This window comes from Rhinolophus sinicus, chromosome 13 (assembly GCF_057876585.1).
Source record: "Rhinolophus sinicus isolate RSI-liver-muscle chromosome 13, RSI-T2T, whole genome shotgun sequence".
Classification (NCBI taxonomy): Eukaryota; Metazoa; Chordata; class Mammalia; order Chiroptera; family Rhinolophidae; genus Rhinolophus; species Rhinolophus sinicus.
Genome location: NC_142513.1, coordinates 51,331,734 through 51,354,768, shown reverse-complemented (window position 1 = coordinate 51,354,768; position 23,035 = coordinate 51,331,734). Strand labels below are relative to the sequence as shown.

Genomic DNA, 23,035 nt, shown 5'->3' with positions numbered 1-23,035 from the left:
TTTCTTCAGAATGGACGCCTGGAAAATAAAATGTCTGAGTCCTTCCGTATCTCAAAATTACTGTATGTCGCTTGTATGCTTGGTTGATGATTTGGCTGCATAATTCTATAATTCGGCAGAGTTCTATAATTATCTCAATTTTCTGCCAGGGTCAGTTTTTCTGTTTGTTTTTCTTGGTCTTTCTCATCACCGCTGCTGGTTTTCTTCAAGCAGCAGTGATCTCTGGTTGACCACTCACATTTGAGAAGGAGGCTCAGAAAGGCCGACCCAGGGAGCTCTCTATATGAGGGTGGGGGTGTTGCATGCTGGCCTTCCATTTGGGACTGATGGGAGGGAAGCTGCAGTCTACCCCCAAACCAGAAGGGTGAGCACCAACCTCAAGCAGAGTCACACACCTGAACCAGTTGTCCCTGAAGAATCTGTCACACAACTCTGGGCAGGAGCCCGCTGCTGTTGTGCCTGAGGATAATTACCTGACAGCCCGTCCAAGTCCAAAGGCAGCTCTAGGCGTGGTCAGCCACGTTGCATGAACTCCTGACTTATCTCATGACGTTCGGCCAGCTCCTCACTCCCACCCTCCATTCCCAAATCCTGGACCCCCTCAAGCCTTCTGCTTTCTTTTCGGTCGCGACTCTCCGTTTGTTTCAGTTCTGGCCTCGGCTGCTTTTTTCCTGCCATGAAACGTCCATGAAGTCTCATCCTCCAGAAAGCGCTGGTGTCTTTCTTCTGTCAAAGGGTGACCTCTGCCGCTCCACACCACATGGTCTGTGCTTGTCTGCCTTTACCACCACCGAGTGGAGTCCAGGGATAGACGAGAACACGTGGCTTACTCTGCTGGCTGCACCCAGCAGTTAGTGTGGGAGGTTAATTAGACAAAAGGGGTACAGGGAATGACTTCAGAGTTTGAGGCCTGCTATCAATAAAGGCTTGGCACCAACAGTCACACACTTCAGAGATGTCAGCTGCAGTGTCACGATGTGAAGAAACGCAGCAACCAGAAGGGCGTTGTTGAAACACAAGCCCAGCATAAACACCCGGTACATTTTCCTGCACGCTTTACATGGGACACTCGGAGGCCAGCGTCTCTTACAATTCTCCTAAACCCCACCAGTAATTCCATTTGCCGAATAGACCACTGGATACAAACATGGGAGGCCAACCAATTCTGGACAATGGAAACGCTGTGTTGACATGGGCTCCAGATTCCAGAAGCTCTGAATTCCAAAGAGCACAGGACCCAGCCTCCCATGCATCCACTCGTGTGTTTTCTCTTTTCATTACGCCATCAAAAGCGCTCCTCCAAGCCAGCTCCTAGGGGAACACGGATAATCAGACACAGTCCCTCCACTGAAGCAGCTGACAGGCCCTGAAGGTGTTTCATTTCAGTTTGGTGTCCATCAAGCCTGGGATACGTACACACATTAGGGTCCTGAAGAAGTGTGGTCCTCGTCAGAGCCGTGCTGGCTGCTAAGGCCTTAATGCAAAGCCAAGCACATGTGGTTCCAGGTGTATTCAGACCTGTCCATTGGTGTGACTCACCCACAGACGGTCAGGAGCTCCGAGACAAGCGGGACACCACAGGCGTGGTCACCTGATTCCTTTGCTTCTGGAGGCCAACAGTAGGAACCATTAAAGATGGGGCCCCTGATTTATAGGGACTTGCTGAAAAATAGACAATGTTTGTGTTTCTTCCCCCGTCTCGCTCCCACTTTTATGAGCACTGTGAAATTTCATTTCAGCATGTGAAGTAATTTGTGACTCACTGAAATGAAACTTAACTCAGGCCTCATAAAAAGAGAATAAAATGGTATTTCCATGTTTTATGTTACGGTTTGAATCAGCCTGCCGGTGGGAGCTTACGGGAACCTGCTGAAAATGCCATTCCGGGGCTTCTCCCCCCATCCACTCCCTACCAACTCGTCACCGTGTGTCTCAGAATTTCCCAGAACTCCTTCGGCTACCCCAAAATAGCAGAATTGACAGCTGACGGAAACAGAAGGAAAAGCTAGGAAGTGAGCCATGACAAGACTTCTGTAAGCGCTGCTCTGTGTAACATGTGGATGGTTTCTACCTTTAGCATCATAATTATGTAATGCTATCAATAACAAAGTACAGCTCCTCTGCTCAGAAACCCCTGAGATTTGTGTTTTTATTACTCTGTTTGTCTCTTGAACCAATTTTCCTTGCCTTACTCATTCACAAGTACCACAGGAATCCAGAACATTCTATTTTGGCCATTACCATAACTAGGCATAAATACTGTATTTGTATATAATTTATTGTCTTACGTATGCTCACTTTTATTATAAAAACTCATGAACTCTGGCTTTAGGAATTTGGATTTTTGTAAGAACTGACTTCATAATGGGGCTGAAGGTAAGTTTTATAGTTTCTCTCTGAAGAATGAGTACTGTTAGAAAAATGACGAGTGGTATTTGTCACTTCCTTCAGAAAGCGAGTGGTTTCTCAACATTTTAATCTCATGAGGTGCTTGCAGGGGTCCTGTGCCAGGCCTGGTAGGCTGCCTGGAGGCAGCAGTCCCTGCGGTGCATGCATGCAGAGGAGACAGTACTCGCGGGAACTGACAGGTAGGGGTCTCCCCACCAGCAGGGTGAGGCGCCAGAGAGCAAGAGCTCTGCCACCCACCGTAGGGCACGGCGAAAGGTGCCAGTGTCTGCACCTCTGTTCTAGTGTCCCTAGCTTGAGGGGTCGTGTTTCATTAGTGCTAGTCTCAGTGCAGGAGTCAGCAAATGCGATAGTGATGGCAGTAGTGGAGGCATCTGAGATAGACTGGAGGGTGGAGATGGGGTGACACCCGGGGATGGAAAGGCAACTGTCCCCATGGCATCCCCATCACACCGCAGTGCAGGACAGGTCTGGCATGACAGTGCCCTAGGACCATAGGCTCTCAAAATGCCGTGAGTGGCATCTCGGCCCTGCGGTACTGAGTAAAGGACTGATAGTTTTGCTGTCACAGTACAGGGAGATACCCTCATTGAAAAGGCTGTGATTCGAACCAAGCTCACGGAAGGAGCCCATAGGCACAGAAGGCTCAGAGCTAAAATCGCATCTGGCCATTTAACACGGCCCCCACTGGCCAGAAAAGGTCAGGATTCTTAGAGATGCTTCCACGTTGGCGAGAACCCTACAGATGGTGGCAAGAGTTTGGAGAAGGTGCCGCCCTAAAGGGGACAAGTGCCTTTACTTGGGAAATTGTTAGTAAAGCAATGCATGTCACAGGGCTGCCGGATGGCCCACGGAAGTGTATAATTTAGGAAAGAAACAAATCCTGCACTTGGCTTGCTAGCAGGTGTACAGACACGCAGCAGCAGTTCTTCATTTCAGTGATTTATGATAAGACCTCTGTTCACACCAGGCCCTGCACATTCTTTGCTATGGGACGGCAGCACGAGGGGCCCGCTCCACCGCCTGTCACCACCCCCTTCCCCGGAGGACGCCTGGCCAAGACTCTCGGGCACCAAGCGTCTATCACCCTTACAGGTCCGTGTTTGATAACAAAACCAGGCAGTGCCAAGGGAGTTGCGGTATTGCCAAGATTTTCCCTGATGAATTCCAGTTGGGGACTAGGTTGGACTTCCCAGGGGAAAAATACCCACTACGGTTGAAATGGTTGGCCGCAGGGATCCTCTCAGAAGCTGCCTGTGTCTGAATCTTCCTGCCTGTTCTGTTTTACTCCATCTTTCTCTCACTCACCAACCGTGCCCCCTGTGCCCTTGGCCAGGAGTGGAGAAGGGGAGAAAATGGAGCGGATCTGCCATCCTCCGGGGGCATGGGGCAGGATCGTGGCACAATTGCAATGAAGGGGGGATGACAGTGTCTTGCCCCCTCCCCACCCGTGACCCCTAGAATTTGCAATTTTTCAAATGTTTCTAGTATTTCGCTGAAACTGAGCCTTAAAGACAGGTGCCAACTTCAGGAGGTGTGGGGACCTTGAAGCACCCATAGCCACGTGACTCATGCAGAGTAGTTTGTCTTTTCTTGGGGAAAATCAGGAGGCCCCTCAGTGGCCTTTGGTGAGTGGAGGACTCCTTGCTTCATCTCACAGAGGCCAGTGAAGGCTAAACAAGCAAAAGTGAGAATTGGAGGAAAGACCTGGTTTTCCTCTCACTGCCGAGTGTGCGACAATCCTGACACCCACCTGCCTGCGCAGGGCTCGGGGGGCTGCCATCTCTCTCTGCTCTCGGTGGCTCACCTGCTCAGAACACAGCTGAGGGAGCTTGGCCGCCAAGATGACAACAGCATGCGTCTGAGGCTGAGGGGAGAAGGCTTTCTGGGGCTGTCACACGACAGGCTCAGACCAAAGTGGGTGACCAGGAAATGGGACACGTGGGGCCGAACCCAGGCCGTACCACTTACACTGCACATACCAGCCTGCTGACCACCACACCAGTCCCAGCTGTGGCACCACACCCGAGAGATGCCCATGCTATGCCAGGCAGGGGAGGGTTGCTCAGGAGGGCCCGGCTACAGGCGGGGGTCCCCAGCTCGGGCACATTTAATGCAGGTGGAAGGTGGCCTTCCATCCTACCTCCCTCCTTTGTTGTTGTTTCTTCTTAAAGGATATTTACCATGGTCCTAATGAGTCACATCCAACATCAGAATGCGTTTGGGGACTATATTCCAGTGGGGACAGCAGTCCCCAAAAGCCAGGCATATTTACCTCCTTGGGCACAATCTCTGAAGGGATCTGCTTAGTTCTATTCTATCTGTGTTGTAGCGACACAGAGCAGAGCTTGTCTGCAAATGTACGTTCGCCTACATCTTCCAGTCTTACCTTAGCTTTCTACCCGCTCTTCCCTTTGCCATGATGCCTAAAGTTAGTTAAACATTTTTAAGGTTACTGTGTTGCCACTATTGTTTCAGCCACCTCAAATCCTGGTTGCCTGCAGGTGAGCTCCACGCTCAGTCACTGCTGAGGGCGGAAGGGAGGGAAAGGGAAGGGAGGGAGAGGGGGAAGGAGGGGGAGGGGAGGGAGGAAGGGAATGGGGGAGGGAAAGGGAAGAGAGGAGAGAGGAAGGAGGGCGGGAGAGGGGCGAGGGGAAGGGAAGAGAGGAGAGGAGTGAGGCGGGGAGGGAGGGGTGCCAGGCTGGGAGAGAGCACCTCTGGCACCTTCTTGAGAAACTCCATGCCCCCAGGCCTCCCGAGGTCCCCGCCCCATGCCAAGCACCTCTGGGGGGAGGGATCTTCCCCTCCAAAGCCCCACCAAGGACAGAAGGTAAACAAGTCACCTGGCACCTGCCGTGCACGCAGAGGTCTGTCTCGTATGGCCCACAGGGCGTGCCATCCAGGACCCTGTCGGCCAACAGCAGCGGGGACTCCTTCCCCAGAGGTGAGCAGTACAGTTCACACGGCTTATCTGAGGAGGGAAAAGAGGGTGAACATTGACGTGAGAAGAGGTGTGTGGGCCACGCAGGGCACAGGTGATCATTTTGCAAAGGAGTCTCCAGAGAGAAACACCAACACCTTTGGGCTGCCTCTGCTGGGATGTTTGCTCATCATGAGTCCCCCCACCCCCAAAAGTGGGTCTTCCAAGTGGTCCTAGGTGAGCAAGGTCAAGGGTAGAGAACGTCTTTTGGAGCTGACGCGACGTCAGAGGACCTTGACATCCCAGCCAGAAAGTTCTTATTAGAGCAGATGTGCTGTCTCCCCCAGGGCCTGGGGCTTCCGTGACGGGATGGCCATCACTAACCGCCATGTGTTCAGTGGCTTTTCATAGAGTTCCTATCCTGTGGAGCTCTGCTGATCAACACACAGTGGGAAGTGTGGTCCTAGAACACCAGAGAGAAGGGTTCTAAGGGTCAAGGAAGGGCCCCTTGGCCAAAGCACTCAGAAAACGGTGCGTTTAATCCCCTTTCAACTGAAGTGCTACCTCAGTACTTGCCATAACTGCTTTGAGGTGACTTGTTCAATAGCAGTAATAATGCTGATGATGGTGATAAAATCCTAAACTACATTTACTATCTACCGTGTGCCAGGTAGCATGCGACATGGTGTCTATGTATTTCAGGTGGATGCTGTCATTGTTCGATTTTACAGATGAGCACATGAGGTCCCGAGAATGTGCATCGCAGCCCAGAGTCCCTCTGCTGCCAGGGCCAGCCCCGGCCTCTTCACCCCGTCCTGATTTTCTTTCCACCACCACTGTTTCCTCTCTGAGAACTCTAAGGACCCAAAATACGAAGAGGCAACATGGTGTCGCTGAAAACAAACCACCAGTTTCATGGACGTTTAGGCTTCTGGGTGCATACTCTGATTGGCGTAGAAACGGAAACGGGATTGGGGTACTAAATGGAAGGTTCTTTTGCGCTAAGTCAGAAAGCACAGGCTTGGGAGGGATGAAGATGGGTCACCTGGGCTCTTGGGTGTGAGACTCAGAGCAGTGGTGACTCTCCAAAGCTGGGGGCCCAACCTCCCTGAAGGGACTGTGACCCTGACTCGAGGCAGGAAGACACTCAGGGCCACCTGCGCTTGACTCTCCCACCTGCAGACCCCGTCCTCCATGGCTTGGGCAGTCTGGGGACACCCCAGTTCCAGAGTCCTGAAGCGGGGCTTCCTTCCTCTGCTCAGCTGGCACTTCCTCTGTTTGACCATCTCCTTTTCTCAGGGCTCTGCTCAGGATTCAGGGTGCCCCACATCGCTGGGAAGGCAGAGCACCGCCTTCCAAAGGGACTCAGGAGAACCTTTCTAAAACATGAAGAGGTTCAGAGTCTCTCAAAATGCTCCGAGTATGTCCCTCAAGGATGCCTGAGGTGGGCAATTCATCGACAATTTGATAAATAACACGAGGTGCTGAGGTTGAGCTTCGGGCAGTGTCAACATTCTTCCTTCCTTAGGAGCTTAGGAGGAGATCTTCCTGTAAGTTACACAGCCGTACACTCTGGGGAAGACGCCTGGAGCATCCCTCTCGCTCAGATGAAATTCGGACGGAGGCTGGACGGTTGGGGGGTGGGTCCCAGCTTCTCACTGGCTCTCCTGTTGTCAGGACTGATGCTTAGAGGGGGAAGTCACAGACACAGCAGGGGAGACACACTCAGGGGCTCAAGGGCCACCCAATCGGTCTGCTTGGTAGAGGGCTGGAGGATTTCCTGGTGAAGAGGACACCGGTGACCTGTGGCACTCTCACTGTTCCCTCTCTGTCTATAGTTACAAGGTCTTCCTAAGGTGGGGATGCCATGTAATTTGGGGGCCATCACGAGTGCTCAGCTATGCCCAGCCTGGCTTCTGGGGGGGGACACACACTCAGGAGGCTGCTCAGGCCCTGTCCCCAAAGCTGCTTAGCATGACCTGACAACCAAGCCACAGCTAATTGGACCAGGAGTGGCCACCTGACCAGAGTTGGGCCAATCAGAGTTTCCCTCCTCGGGAATCAGCCCTTCCGATGGACAGGTTGTGTCTGTTCATGTTTGGTGGATCCCAGACAAGTCTCCATGACTTATCCCCAATTCAGAAATCACGAACGCTCTGAGAACTGCGAGCGCTTTTTCACATTTGTGGCCAACACATTTGACATGAGACTGTTGGGAGTACCTAGTATCTCGCTTGGTTTTCCGTGCGTTACCTGGAAGAGATGTCTATGAGTCTGACTGTGGGGTGACCCCGGGGTGAAGGGGGGTATCAGTACATGGTTACTGCACTGTTGATACCTGACACCTAAAACACTCTGAAATCTGACCCACATCTGGCCGCAGAGGATTTGGCTAAGGGGTGGGGACTTCCATGAAAGGTCCTGTGGACAAGTTGTGAGAAGCGTTTGTACCACTGGCAGGAGGAAGAGATGATACACACAAGCTGTGGTGGCCGTGGATAGCAGCTCCTGACACCTCCAGAGGTCATGGCCGCCGACATTACTCTGGCCCCTTGGACCTGTGAGACACCCTGTATCATTGCAACCACTCCCTCTTTTTTGTTAAAAGAGTTGCAATCAGAAAGCCCTCACCATCGTACCGTCCCCTGGGAGGCGTGGACCCAGGAGGTTCAGCCCCACTTGGTAGAAGGAGCTGGAAACGTATTTCTATGTCCAGACACGACCTCTGCCAAGCCCTCCGACACTTCAGTGGCACGTGGCCTGCTGGCCTGGCCACGGAGGCCAGAACCCTTGATGGTTTCCACTTCAATGAGATTCCATGGGGAAAGCTGCATTGGGGTGGGTTTGGCAACGGGCCAGCTCCATGGCTTTCCGTCTAAAAGGCCTTTCCACGGAGAAATCGTTTCTAAGGAGAGTCTTTGTCTTCTGTTGGAGGTTGTATGGCTTTGTGGTCCTGAGTCCTCCCTTGGAAAATCTACCTCTGCAAGAATTCTTTTTTTTTTTTTTTCTTCAATGAGAGAAAAAAGAAAAAAATATAGCTTCCCCTTTCTTGAACTGTGCGTCCACTGCCAAAGAATTCCGCAGCGATAGCAATGCTATGAATAGGGTAGTTATAACGGACTGAGAAGAGCTTAACCCTGAGCACAGGACCCGTGCCTATCGCGGCTCAGCTAGAATCGTGCCTTTTACAACGACGTTTTGAGAAGGACACTTCTCATCTGCATTCTCCCCCTGCCCTCTGAATTGGCCATTTATTATTTCGTCTTGATCCTTGCGAAAGGCTCCTTTAAAAAATGCTGGCTTCTGTTTATATTTGAGAGGGAAACGAAACCAAATATGAGAGAAGTCTTGACAATTCCACCCCAGAGGGGGCCTGAGTCCGGCTACCCTTGCAAAGCCCTGAACTTGGGGTCTGTCTTTCAAAGGCACAATGCAGACTGCCTGTTTGCTGTCCTCATCAAACGGGGTCGCCTTTTCAGATCACGGGCAGTGGCACGCAGGCTACCATTAGTTCTTGTTTGGACGGAAAGAAAGAAAGAACGGATGGGTGAAAACATTCTGAATGCGTGGGCTTCTCCAAATAGCCACACTGTGAGGCCTCCTGGGGCGGGGGGAGGAACTGGGCAGACACCACTCTCAGCCACTGTAATGATGAGGGAACCGAGGAGCTCAGCCATCCAACAGTGGTTAGAAGTAAAACAGAAGTTTAATCTAGACTTGGAGACATGGGTGGAAAAACAGACATTTAAGTGGGATTTCTGCATTGAATAAACGAGGCAGGAGAACCGAAAACCGAAGCAAGAGACCAAGGAAAGAATAACAAAACCTCTGTGCACATAGCTGAGTGGAAATGAGAGCGGGGAAGAGTCTGTCTTGGACCTGACCTCTTCGTGCTCCCAAGAAGTGTGAGAGGACACAACAGAGGACCTCACACATCTTTATCTAGCAGTCTGGGATAGCTGAAGGTTTGGGAACACGGCAGCTGCTACTGGTGCCATCTCCTTCTGGATTAGGGATCTGTGTGTGCCCGAGATTCTGGAAGCCTCCTGTGTCTTCTTGCGTCCGATCAAGGGCCAGGCAGAGAGTGGCAAGGGTCACGCGTGAGCCTTTGCCACCAGCTGTATGTTCTCTTGGGAGGGCAGGTCGCCTCTCCCTCATCTGAAGGGTAAGCTGAGGTCTGCTGGGTATATTCACACAGCTCCCAAAAGCGGTGTTTTTCTTTTTTAAAAAAGGAAAATGCCTGGGGAGCTCGCCGATGCTTTCAAATGGGCCCAGGGCTGAGCGGGTTGGTATTATCTGCTACGATTGAGAACACTCCACATTACTCTACAAGTCAGTTCAAAGCTGATGGGTCAGATGGTTGGGTTAAAAGCTGCCGGTCTGAGGCCATTATTCGCTGTGATGTCTGGGCCTGCATCCCCACACGGCTATGCACACTGGAACTTATAACAGCAGACCGCATGACGTAGATCGCAGAGGTCCTTGGATCCCAGGGGAGAAACTTAAGACCTGGCCCAGGAACCTCATTCTCCTGCAAGCAAAAGACTTTAGAGGCGGTATAAGAATCGGGCCCAGTTGCTTTAGTTCTTATGAAATCATGCTTTCTGTGTTCCTCGAGTATTGGAAGCCAGATGATAGCTGGTTATTTTCTGAGTCACCTTCTCCGGAACTGGGGTCAGCCCCTGTCTGCTTTTCATCAGCTGTAGGAGCTCCGACATGTCACGTAACCTGTAACCTCTCATCTTCTGCACGGCTTGTGTCGCATATTGAGATGATGTACGTAGAGCTAATGTATGCCTGGCACATGGTGTGTTCAATAAATGGGACCATATTGTCATCATTAGAACACAGCCTGGTTTCCTGAAGACGAACAGAGTTTCAAGTGTAAAAAAACCCTGCACTAGATCTTGCGGGCGTTCTGATCGACGAGAAACAGACATCTCAAATCCCACAGACAGGACACACCACCTAGAACATGATCAGCCACCGGAAATGCTTGCAACAGCCCGGTGGTCAGCATCCCTTAATTTGGGAAACAGCTTAGAAAGAAAATGGGACCTGTGCTTATTATCATCTTCACCAAGCTGTCAACTGTCCTCAAAAGTTTTCCCCCAACACTTCAGTCAAGGAATAAGAGCCAACCGAAAATGAACCAAGAAAAGAAATGCAAAAAAGCGTCAACACCAGAAAGGGAAACGCAGACAGCCGCACTGTCCTGCCCCCGCAGACCTTCGTGCTTCTCAAAGTTGGCCCTGGGCCCCCCAGCACATGGCAGTAAGTGGCGGGCTGCCAGCACACCCGCCTGGCTGCAAGTGGGGGTGCAGGAGGGGTCTGGGCCACTGCCTGCCTCACAGCTGCTTTTGGGAAATCACACAGAGCTGGGTCATCCAAGTTCAACCCCACTGCTCAAGAAGTGGGTCCAAAGCTGACTTCGGCAGGAGGACGGGACCGCCCGTCGGGAGGATTGCAGGGTAGGGTGTGCCCTCTGGGTTTTCCTAGGAGGTGTTTATGTTCTCAGGAAAGAAGGGAGAGAGGCCTCTGTGAAGGGGTGCGCCATGAGCCTTTACCATCAACCACCACTGCTGTCAGCAGGCCCTTCTTGCTGCTCAGCCGGCCGTGTGTCTGGCACTGCTGGTCCCGGAAGCTGGGCAGGCCCTTGGGGCAGGGCGGGTTCTCGCAGACTGCATGCTCCACGCTGGCACCCAGGCAATGCGTGCCTCCAGGCCCAGGGCTAGAGGGAAGAGAACAGTCTGCGTTAACCAGTCGGTGCTGGGGAAAAAACCGGGTGCTCAGTTAGGGTTTCTCTTGCCAGGAGGGGGAGGGGCCGGGCAAGGCTTCCAAAGCTCCGCCCCCCGCTCTTGCACCCTAGTCCCACACCGATGGCATGTTTAAAAGTGAGCTGCCAGAAAAATGCATCCAGAAAACTGTAAATCAAGGTCATCTGGAAGTAAAACACGGTGAGCGTGAGTTCACAAAGAGCCACAAATTGTATCTTTCATCTGAACTTAACACTTGGCCATCTGTCTCAATGACAACCCCAAGGGTTGTGTGTGTGTGTGTGTGTGTGTGTGTGTGTGTGTGGGTTTCCCAGTCTTCTATAGAATGAAGACCTTTAAACGGCTCCTACCGTGTTTCCCCGAAAATAAGACCCAGCCGGACCATCAGCTCTAATGTGTCTTTTGGAGCAAAAATTAATATAAGACCCGGTCTTATTTTACTATAAGATCGGGTCTAACATAATGTAATGTAATGTAATATAACATAATATAATATATATAATACTGGTCTTATTTTACTATAAGACCGGGTATAATATAATATAATACCAGGTCTTATATTAATTTTTGCTCTAAAAGATGCACTAGAGCTGATGGTCCAGCTAGGTCTTATTTTCACGGAAACATGGTAGGTACACTCCGGAGGCCACTGAGTTTCACGATGAGTGAATAAGAGCTCTCATTTACTTTATAATGAAAAGAATCCAAATGGTTAACTCGCTTGTTCATTGGTTTTGGACAGTGGTCAGTGACGTGGCCTTGGGCCCTGGATACTCTGTGCCGCGGCCGGGGTTTTAAGCAGCTCTGGAAAGCCAGCGGCGTTCTCTGGTCCAGCCCACGTGTGTGAGGGGCATCGTGGAGAAGCAGCAGGGCTGGGGCCTGGCCGGCTGGAGTGTGGCTCTGCCCAGCTCTTCCACGAGGCCCCTGGCAACCTCGTAGGACTCTGATCTGGACAACCTCGATCGTTCATTTCACCTCCATACCGCCAAGGTCATCACGATGGAGGAAGACGGCTTCCCGTCTGCCCTTTTTAGTGAAATTCAGCACATGAGAGAAAAGAACACAAACCACAACTATTGTACTCAGTGTACTTTTCACCAATTGCCCTGACCTGTTGGCAGGGTGACATTTTTGACACATTAACCATTTCATTTGGAGTATTTCTTCTCCTCTCTTTGTCATTTCTCACGTTCAGACCCTGTGATCCCTGCCTTAGAGGGAGAGATAGGACAGTAGAAGGTGGCAGAGGTCCTCAGGCTTTTGTGTCACAAAAGACCATGCTAGGAGGTCCATAGACTTTTTTGCCAGAGGCCAGATAGTGAATGTTTTTGGCTGTGGGCTATGCAGTCTCTGTTGCAACTACTCAGCTCTGGCATTGTAGCACAAAAGCAGCCAGAGACATGGCTGTGTGCCAATAAAACTTTATTTACAAAACCAGGTTGTGGGCCAGATTTGGCCCATGGGCCATAGTCTGCCAGCTCCTGGTCTCCATAACTGTGTTGCAGGAAACATCTGGAATGGGAGGAAAAGCTCCCTTCATACCTCTGTGTCCACGTCATGCAATGTCTCCCTTGCCTGAAAATGGAGGCAGCCTTGAGAGGTTATACACACTGGTGGCCCCAGAGAGAGGCCTGAGTTTTGGTCTCCAAGTTAGGAAATAGCAAAACTTCTCTAAGGTTTATGGGAGCTGAGAACAGAGGGACCTTTTGTTCTTTCTCCTGCTCAAAGCACCAGGGAGGCAGATGGGCCTCGGAGAAATGATTGCACGGCACCTTTAGAGAGATGGAGCCTCCAACAGCCTTCCCGACAGCCCTGGGCCTGAGCACCAAACGCAGACAGATAAATAGATTCCTGGGCTACAAAGCACAGTGTGGAAGGAAGAGAGAGGGCTGGCCCTGAGATCTACGTGTCCCAGCGAGAAGGACATCTTTGCAACAGGCGTGTCACCATGCCTGAGGTAAGGGAAGGCACAGGAGAGGCAGGGGGTGCTGAAGTTATGCACCGAATTGTGTCCTTCCTAAAATTCATGTGCTGAAGTCCTAACCCCCACTGCCTCAGCCTGTGACCTTATTTGGAAATAGAACCATTGCAGATGCAATTCGTTACAATGAGGTCATACTGGAGTCGGGTAGACTCCTAATCCAATACAACTGGTGTTGTAAAAAGGGAAGATCTGGAAAGAGACTTTCCCTTTTTATAACAACACCAGTAACACAGGGAGAACGCCACATGACAGTGTAGGCAGAGATCGGGGTGATACTTCTAAGCTCTAAGGAACACACCAAAGATGGCCAGCAAACCACAGGAGGCTCAGAGAGAGGCCTGGACCAGATTCTTCCTCTCAGCCCTCAGAAGGAACCAAGCCTGCCCACGCCTTGATCTTGGACTTCCAGCCTCCAGTACTGGGAGAGAATACATTTCTGGTGTTCACACCACCCAGGGAGAGGTCGTTTTTTTTATGGCAGCCCCGGGAGACGAACACCCCAGACATCACCAGGGCCAGGCGCATTCTCACTGCACATCAGGGATGCAGACCCGGGGAAAATGGGGCCAAACTCCTGAAGTCAGTAGGAACCCAACTCCTGAAGTTAGTTGGTTTCTAGAAAAATAACTGGTTTCTAGAAAAGTAACGGACGCTACGTCTCCTACACCTCTGTGGACTGAGAGGTGTGCACGTCATGTGATTAACTTCCTGAGTTGTCATCAAACTTTATTTTACTTTCCATTGCATCCATCTCCATCCATTCATTTTTCGAGATTTATGTCTGACTGACCCTCATAGACCAACAAACTACCTTTATGCTTCTCAGCAGGTGGGTGGAGAGGAGGTTAGATGTGACACAAGACAACTCCTGGGTCCCACAGGAACGGGACCCAGGAGGGGGCGCCCTGTGGGGTGCCTCAGGCTGCTTCCCTCTTGAGTTCTGTTCCCCATGCTTCTTCTCCCCATCTGCCCTTCTCCCAGGGGCAGGCCCCTGCCGGCCCCATCCTCCCTGTCTCCACCCCTCACTCTTTGCCCACCCTCGTAGGGCCACCTCCACCCTTCAGCCTACTTTTCTTTGCTACCTGGAGCGTCTCCTGACCCTGCTCGGGTCTCTGCTACGCAGCTGATCGCCAGCCTTGGGAAACGATGAGCTGACGTCCTACCTTCCTGATATTTCTCTGCAGCCTCGAGCAGAGAAACGTGCCCGGGTTGGTCGTTAGACTCGGTTGAACTATATGATCAGAGTTTATCTTAAAATGACCCAAAGAGAAAGTGAGGTCAGAGAAGATGGGGGACATCTTCTGTGACAGGAATCAGGAATCCGTCTCTCCACCGAGACACCTATATTGGCACAAACTGTCTGACGTGAACTACTTTGCAACTCTGGGGTCTGAAAGCTTGCAGCCTCCGGGAGGGAGCGCGGCTGGTACGTCGTGGTTAATTTTGGTCAATTCCAGCTTTGGGTGTGACAGTGGTGCCCTGTCCTGCATGCCCTCGCCCCACGGCAGGCACCTGGGCAGTAAGGATCTCAGCCTCCACAGAGCTGAAAGGAGAGGTGCCAGCAAGTTGAAATCTTATCCTGAAAGGAGGTCTGGTCCCCTGAGGACACAGGTCAGAAGCTATCAGGACAGAGTCATTTTCACGAAATAACCATCACAGGCTCATGTACCGCAAGGGCATATATGTTGCCTTTTCTTTGTAGCCCATGACCTCATTACGTCTGCACAGTGGAAATGTAATGGCTATGTGTGATGTCAGAGGGGTAGTAGATGGGGGGAGGGGAGTTATCACTATGTGAGGGATATAAATGATAAATGTCTAACTATTACATTGTTTTGTACACCTGAAACTAATAAAAAAAAAAAAAGAAGTGTGAACTCCCAGACGTAGCAGAAGTGGGCTGGGCGGGGGCTGCCCCTCGGCCATCGCGAGGCTGGGAGTGCCAGCCTGGCCCACTGATACAGACACCTGGGGTGTGATGGATTTTTCAAGATGCTTCTCCAACATCAATCCCCAATTTCTACTTGTACCCTCTGAGGACTTCGTAAAGGCGAACAAAGTAGAAGTTTAGATAGAAGACCAAAGGACCAGAAGGACCAAAAGTCCGTTCCAAGAAAGGCGACCCACAGGCAAACACAGACACACACAGATACTCAGCCTCATGGCGTAGGAAGGAAACGCAAATGAAAACCTCAGGGCCCTACCCCTCCACACTCGCCAGAACGGCCACAACAAGAAGAGTGGCCACACCAAGCGTTGGTGAAGGTGGGAGCAAGCCCGCGGCTGCCCAGGGAAGTGGAGACAGTAGGGCCTTTCCACAAAACCGGGTCCTTGTTCGGTCCCACGCACGCACACGGGAGGCCAGTGACTCCTTCCTGCGGTCCCCACACGTACCTGCACACGTGCCTCCCACACACACCTGACCTTGGTGGGCAGCACAGTGCTGGGAGACGCCCTTGTCTGTGTGCTACACCATAATAAGGATGTAGAAGAGTAAGGAAAAGAATAAGGTAGAGGGGCTTTGGGGAGACACTGGAAATGGGGAGAGAAAGTCGCGCTCCCCCCATTTCCAGTGTGGGTCCCAGTGGCGTGGGCGGAGAAGCAGCACGGGTGGGCTGAGAGGAACGGGACCGCCCGCAGCGGATCTGCCCCCTCCCCTGGCAGAGGACGGACATGCGGAATGGAGGTGGGAAGAAAAAGGTGCGAGCTGAGTGGCACTCCTCATTTTGTGGCTCTGCTCTATTCAACGAAGATAGGTCACAGGAGGAGGTCACAACAAGGAGAGATAAGGAGAGCTCAGCAGAGCACCTGACGTTCAGCTTCCTATCCGGCACGAGGAGCTCTGAGGAGGGAGCGGGGCAGTCACAGGAATTCAGGAGTTGGGGGCGGAGGGGCAGCCAACACCCTTCCGGGGCAGCGAACATCCTAGGCTAAAACCCTCTGCTGAAAGGTATTCAACTGTGGCTTGAGTGTAGACGGCTGGGATGTTTAAAAACCACCCATGTGAACACACGTGACTGCCATGTGGAAAGCACACCTATGGGGGTTTCCAAAGCAAAGGCAGGCTTCTAAGTTCCCGCCCTGTCTCCCCTCCCACCGCCGCTCTCTCTCCTGATGGCCACAGGTAACCCTCCCCGCAGGGTGGCCCTGAGGCGTCCCTGGTTCTGGGCTCCACTCCCTTCCCTTCCTTCCTTGCCCCTCACAGGATGGCATCTGAGCCTCTGCCACCCTCTCTCCTCCCCAGCCCCGTCCCACCCCACACACGAGCCTTCAACTTAGAGACAAACTTTCTGCCTTGTAGTCTTTTGGTGGAAACTCCCACCAACAGCGACACAAACTCTCACCAACAGCGACATTATGGCAGGAAAGCAGGAGCCTAGGAAGCTGGATGAAACACACAGATGGTCCCCAAGGCCTTGATGTCAGCTGGCAAGAAATAAAAATTCCAAGAGCTGTAAAGACCAAGACTAGAGAAAAAAATGGGTGTGTGTGTATGGCGGGGGGGCAGGGGGGGAGGGGGAAGGGGGATGACTCTTCTTGCCAGTATTTTTGGGCAGTGAATAAACCAGCTGCAGAAGATGGGAAAGGGGCCAGGAATATAAAATGAAGGGGGTGGGGAGAGGGCGGTGGGAGCGTGCCAACTCCGAGATGTACAGAACAGTGGGATTTGGACATCCTTGGGAAATCTCAAGGCAGCGAGCCTGGTGATTTAAGGAGTGAGCCGGGGAGAGAATGTTGTTTTGGTCAGAGCTTGGCTCTGGGGCCTCGATCAGCTGTGTTTTGTAACAATCACCACATCAGGTCATTGTGCAAAAGCAGGCTGACAACTGCTGCCTGGACTTCATAAAACAGTGTTTGCATCCTGCATCTGTGCGGGAGGCACCCATACGGTGGCAGAAGCACCCACCCAAGGCCAGCCTCGTCTCTTCACGTTCACCTGGGGTGACACCCTGCAGAAAACTCCCAGGGAGAAAGCCTGTCAGTTCTGTTCGGGACAGGAAGTCGAGCCATACCGCTCTTGAGAAAGATCGGAAGGACTACCGAGGCATAAATATTGCTGGAGCAAAGCCATATTGCTTCTCTCACTCAGGATAATCCTGTTCTTGAGAGGGCACCGAGCACCCTGCACACATCTTATGATTAGAGCTACAGCCTCGCTGGGGCAGGGTGGGCACTGGCGAAGATGGCCATCACGTGCAGGGGGACCTGGACCCCACTCTCCGGCTCCTCACAACATTTGGGCCTCAATGAGGGAGGGGCCTAGCTGAGACATCTTCTTGGCGTAATAATTTACAATAACCTTTGTGTGTCGGGGGGCAAACCAGTATTAGGTGTGTGTTTTGGGGTACCGGAAAGCAGGGATGGCTATTCACAGCAAGCATGCATGCAAGCAGAAAGCATCCTGGATGCATGGAAGGTAGAATGGTGCCCAGACAGGTGTGGATCTCATGGAACTCAAAGGCCAGTGGGGAGACAAAGTGAAAGCAAGTGAACAATACATAAGAGTAATCACAAATTGTTATAACGCCACCTGAGAAAAGGGTCCAGAGTATAAAGCAGCACCCCACCTTACGTAAGACGGTCCGGGAAGGAGACCTGTGTGAGAAGACATGTATCTTGAGACCCAAATGAGGGGCAAAGGTGAGTCAGGGAGACAGAGAAGACTAAGGAAGTTCTGAAAGTTGGAGCACGTGTTTCAGAACTGCATGGAGGCTTCCAGGCCCTTCCACCCAAAGATAAGCCCACCCAGAACCTGCCAATGTGAGCCTCATTGGAGAAAGGGTCTTGGTAGATGTAATGAAAGAAGTCTTCATTATAAGATGAGACCGTCCTGAATTAGGGTGGGACCTAAATCCAATGCTAAGCGTCCTTAGAAGAGTAGGGACACACAGAGAAGAAGACCACGTGAGTCTACAAGACAAAGAACCCAGAAAAGACAGCAGCCACCAGAAGCTGGGGGGACGCGTGGAATGGATTCTCCTTCAGAGTTCCGAGAAGGATTCAAGGATGACCGACACCTTGATTTCAGATTTCTCGTTTCCAGAACTGTGAGAGGATAGATTTCTGTTGTTTTAAGACACCAGATTTGTGGTCATTTCTAATGGCAGCCACAGCAAACTACCGCAGGGCCCAAGGTCAAGAGTGTGGGTTTATTCTAAGTGCAGCGGGAAACAACGGAAAGGGCTGACGCAGGAAGAGATATAATTGGATTTATGCTTAAGTGGATCACTTGGCTTTGTGAGGAGAACAAATCTGGGGGGAGGGAACAAGTGGGAAGCAGGGGGCCAGTGCTGAAAGGTCTGAAAGGACAAGGGAGCCTCCCTGTGGGTTTCCAAACCTGGACCGCCAGGCCTAGCTGTGTGACCTTGGGCAAGTCACCTAACTTCTCTACATTTCCGTTTTCCTTCTGTGGGACGGGGATAAAAAGAATACCTCTCCCACAGGACAGCATTAAATGATTTACATAATCATGTGAGCCAATTCCTCATAATAAATACATCTATCTATCTATCTATCTATCTATCTATCTATCTATCTATCTATCTATCTATCATCTATCTATCATCTATCTCCTGTTGGTTCTGCTTCTCTGGAGACTCCTGACTTATATATACCATCTTTGCTTTTGATTAAGAAGTCATTCCTAAACTATTAAATACCTCCTTTTTGTTCGGCACTCTCCCGGGTGCTAGAGAGAAACGTTTGAATAAGACAAAATACGTGACACTGATTCTTGCCGTGCTACTGAGGAAAATGGTGTTCCTGGCATTGATTCAATTGTGAGCATACATTTTCCTCTAACCCGCAGGTTCTCAACGGTGGCTGCCATTGGAATCACCAGGAGAGACTTAACACATCCGATTCCTGGGTCCTGCCCCAGAGTTCATGATTTATTTGGTCTGGGATGTAGCCGGGGCACCAGGGCTTGTAAACACAAGACGGATTTGCTAATGATACACCAACATGACTTAATTACGGATATGAAGCATTTCTATTTAGTCATCATTGAGAACATCATTTTCAAAATTAATGTGATACAGCTGATGGCACATCACACACAACACAGACCATTTAAGGAAATACTGAAAACGAGAAATGTCAAGAGAAGAGGAGAAAAGCCTGTGATGAAGGAATTATAATTGAGCACAAAGTCTAGCCCTGAGCTTTCCGGAAGCAACGCGCAAAGGTGAACAAGCAGGGTCACAGTGTCACGACAGTTGATAAAAGGAAACCTCTGACAAAAAACAAAAAAAACAAACACACACTATTTTCCATCAAACAGTTCTAAGAGGATGGCTTAAAACTATGTGGATGAACAAGACAGCTGACCCCGCAGAGGCTTTGTGACTCATTAACTCTCAGTCTGCTCCCAAATCAGCTCACAGCCAATTTCAAGGTTGGCCTCTCTCTCCTGAAGATCTACAGGCTTTCCTGGAATGACCCTCGACTCAGGAAGTCCATGAAACAGGCCAGGAGGGACTGTCACCCAGATGTTTCTGGAAACCTTTCGACAAAGGCCCAGGCAAGGAAAAAGAGCCAACTCATCACAGGACTTACTGTATCCAGGTTCACAGAAAGAGCTCTCTTTGAGCTGAGACGCCATTGGACGCACACAACGCCTCCGCCTCTGCACCCGGGCCCTTGGTGAGATTTCACTTGCCTTCAGCTCAAATTCTCATCCAGAGAGGGACCCAGCTTTGCATAAGGCAGTGAGAGCTGCAGGTTTGAAAGCCCGATCAAGGCACCTGGAGAAGGCCTGGTCGGGGGCACTTACGGGGGGTTGTCACATTTCCTCTGTCGGAAGCGGGCGCCCGTCCCACACGTCCGGCTGCACATGCTCCAGGCGCCCCACAGGCTCCAGTCTCCGTCCACGTGCTCTGGGATGGGCGTCTTGCTCACGCACTCCCCTGCACGGCACCACTGAAACACAGCGATGGCGCCCACGTGAAAAAAAATCACACCACCTCCAAATCACTTTGTGTAACTCACATTAAAGTAGACTATTCTGGGGTGTGCACGCTTGCTAACTCTAGTGACATTTCTTACTCACTCAACCTGACACCTGTGGCCCTGTGGGGCTTGGAGTTTTGCCCTCAACATCCACACAGAATGTGCCCCACTGGGGTTTTCTAAATTCCCAGAGAAAAGATGAATCCACATGGCTCATGAAGAGACCTGAGCTTCTGCAAACTTGACCGAATGTGAGTGTGTCTCCGTCTGCAAGGCAGCATTTCCTGGCTCTGTGGTTCTGGCCTTCAGGGTTGGGTTTGGTATTTGGAGATGACCCAGCTGTCACCATGTGGGTGAACCTTGGCTCTTTCTGGGGCTAAGAGAAAAGTCATTCCTCTAAAACAGAATTTCCCAGCATGTGTGGCACAATCCCTGGGGCACGAGAAGTGATGGAGTGGTCCCCAGTCGTGCCCTCTCCTTGAATCACTGCGATATGAGTAAGGAGAGAGTCAGACGGTAGCTGCGTTCCTGGACACTTCTCGAACACTGGTCAGTCTGTCCCGTTAACAGACATCAGGCTGCAGAGGTGCTCTTTTACCCTCTCGCTGGGTCATACTGTCCTCATGACAATCATTTTACAATAGCCTTTTTATAGGGCGAGGGATCCTGTTTTTCCACTGGTTCCTTTAAAGTAAATCCACGAACGTGACAAAAGGAGTTAACTTAATATAAATATGAAGTAAACGATTCTCGTATTTTATAAGACAAAAAGGAGAGAGGTGATGGAGGTGCCCCTCTGTGCCTGGAATGGGCTCTGTGAGCACGTCCGGGGTTGCCGAGGGGACACTTCAGGGGCTCCCCAGTACAGTGCACATGGCCTCTCAGGAGACATGCTCAGTGCCCAGGAGCTGTGGGGCTGCCCGTGACAAGCAGTGGGAGGCGGGGGTTACCTTGTCTGCCCCACACTCTGTGCCGTCCAGGGGAGGGTCCAGCTTGGTCTTGCAGGACGCATCTCCTTCCACCAGACACCAGAGTCCGGCGCACATCAGATGCTGTTGACAAGGGAAGAAAGGTGACTGCCGAGAATGCCACGCGCAGGTCCCAGCTGGGGTTACGGGGGGAGCGGGGCAAGGACCGGCTTGGACTTGGGATCTGAGCTGGGAAGGGAAGAAAGAAGATCGTGAATCTGGATGTGGAAAACAAAAAAATAGGTGCATCATTTCAGCTGATTCATTCAGCGCAACATAATTCTGTGTGTTTCCTCCTGGGAGGGCTCGTCCCCACGGGGCAGTCGGTTCAGCAGTTCTGGTTTCAGCTATTCAGAGCCTAGGAGGAGTCTGACACAATGACAAACAAGCACCTTCCATTTAACATGGGACGGGATGTGGCAGGTGTCCATGGTTTGTATGGCACATAGGGACGAAGCTCAGCAGCCCAGCCTCCTCGGGGAAAACATCCTGGAGGCAGCTCTGGAGCTGAGGCCAGAGGGGCCATGATGCAGACCCAGAATTGAGAACCTAAAGGGCTCAGGAGTTAAGGAAACAACCTTCAATTCCTCCTGTGGTCACCTATCTTCTAGCTCAGCTGAGCGGTGTGTAATTTCTGAAAGTATTTCACCCAGAGAATTTCTTAACAGGTACAAATATACAACTAAAATAATTCTACGAAAGCAAAAACAGGCATTGAAAAATACAGACTCCCATTTGTATTAATAGGAAACCTGGATGTGGACAAAGGGCTCGGAATGAGACAATATATGAGAATGACTGAAACGGACACAGGCAGCGTCCTCCCCGCCTGCCTTGGTCTCCCCTGCAGGACTCAGGGCAGACAGTGCCTGAAACACATGACCTGCCGCTTCTCGAGTCCCCCTGCTGGAGGCCACACTGGTCACAAAGCAACCCTGGACCACGAGGACTGGGAGCTGGAGTGGGATGGCTGAGGCCAGTTCCACACGTGCCTTAGAGAGTCCCCATGGGACAGCCCCATTGGCCACGTGGTCTCCTGCCCATCTGTGCACCTCTTTTGACCCCACCCCTGTGCACCTCTTTTAACCCCACCCCCCCACGTCCCTGCCCCTTACAATGTTTCCTGGGCTCACTTCCCAGGTAGACTACTTGCACCCAAATCCTCGCCTCATGCTCTGAAAATTGAGACCAGATGTACGTAAGGCTCTTTTAAAGACGCAGTATTTCCACGATGTCAAACCCAATCATGGCACAAAGGCTTGAGCTGGAGCGGGGAGATGTCACCCTCCAGGGAGTGGCCAGGAGACCTGCGCGTGCACTTGGGGCAGGGTTAGGGTCAAGGGTCCCGGTGCACAGCTCAAGGCAGCCACAGCGGGGCTCGCCAAGCGTGTGCTGGGCTCAGCTTCCTGGTCTGCTGTTCCAAGTAATCACAAGCGAACATCTGCACAGAAGAGACGTGCCACTGGGCTGTCTGTAGTCGAAAAACGTCCCGAAGTGGAAGGGACCAAAATGAAGGGGGAGAAGGGCAGGGAAGCAGAGTGGAGGGGCTTTTGACCAAGAGCTAAGAAAAGCCTAAGGTTCCTTCTCAGTGTTCACGTATGTCAGGGCTGCACTGTGTCCTGGGGAATACTGTGCATTTGGGGTCAGACAAGCCCCCTTCGTTCCCATTAGTGTTCACCCCTCAAAAGAATGGTAAGGAGATGAGAGTTGTGAGCACAGCACCAGCTGGTCCTGTAAAGACTGACTGTACCTCATTAAATGTTTGATTCTGTGCACTTTAGCCCAAGTTCAAGTTCTTTGAGAGTGTGGTGTCAGCGTACGGACGCCTGTTCCAGATACAAGGCTGACCAAGGAGGTGGATTTATGGGGCAGGAGTGCTTATGATTACGGGACATAACTGCCCCTTCAGGAGGGAAGGGAAGAAGGTGCCGGAAACTGTTTATTATGCATTTTATAGACAGCGCTTTCCTGTAAAACTTTTCTAATCATCAAAGAAAAGGAGGATGAGGTCAGGCAAAGAGTTCTTAAA

General features: G+C 51.4%; 1 protein-coding gene across 5 annotated transcripts in view; it reads right to left on the bottom strand.

Annotated features, from left to right (window-relative positions):
- ADAMTS17 (ADAM metallopeptidase with thrombospondin type 1 motif 17) overlaps window positions 1-23,035 on the bottom strand; it is a 255,794-nt gene that overhangs the window by 85,869 nt on the left and 146,890 nt on the right. For all 5 annotated transcript variants that reach the window (XR_016018253.1, XM_074317647.2, XM_088789326.1 and 2 more), the window contains exons 11-14: window positions 20,989-21,090; window positions 19,863-20,008; window positions 10,894-11,057; window positions 5,250-5,377 (exon numbers count right to left, since the gene is read on the bottom strand). Coding sequence is in view for 4 of the 5 variants with exons in the window: in XM_074317647.2 (XP_074173748.2) it covers window positions 5,250-5,377; window positions 10,894-11,057; window positions 19,863-20,008; window positions 20,989-21,090 (540 nt within the window). In the remaining variant the exon portion in view is untranslated. The remainder of the gene's footprint in view (window positions 1-5,249; window positions 5,378-10,893; window positions 11,058-19,862; window positions 20,009-20,988; window positions 21,091-23,035) is intronic.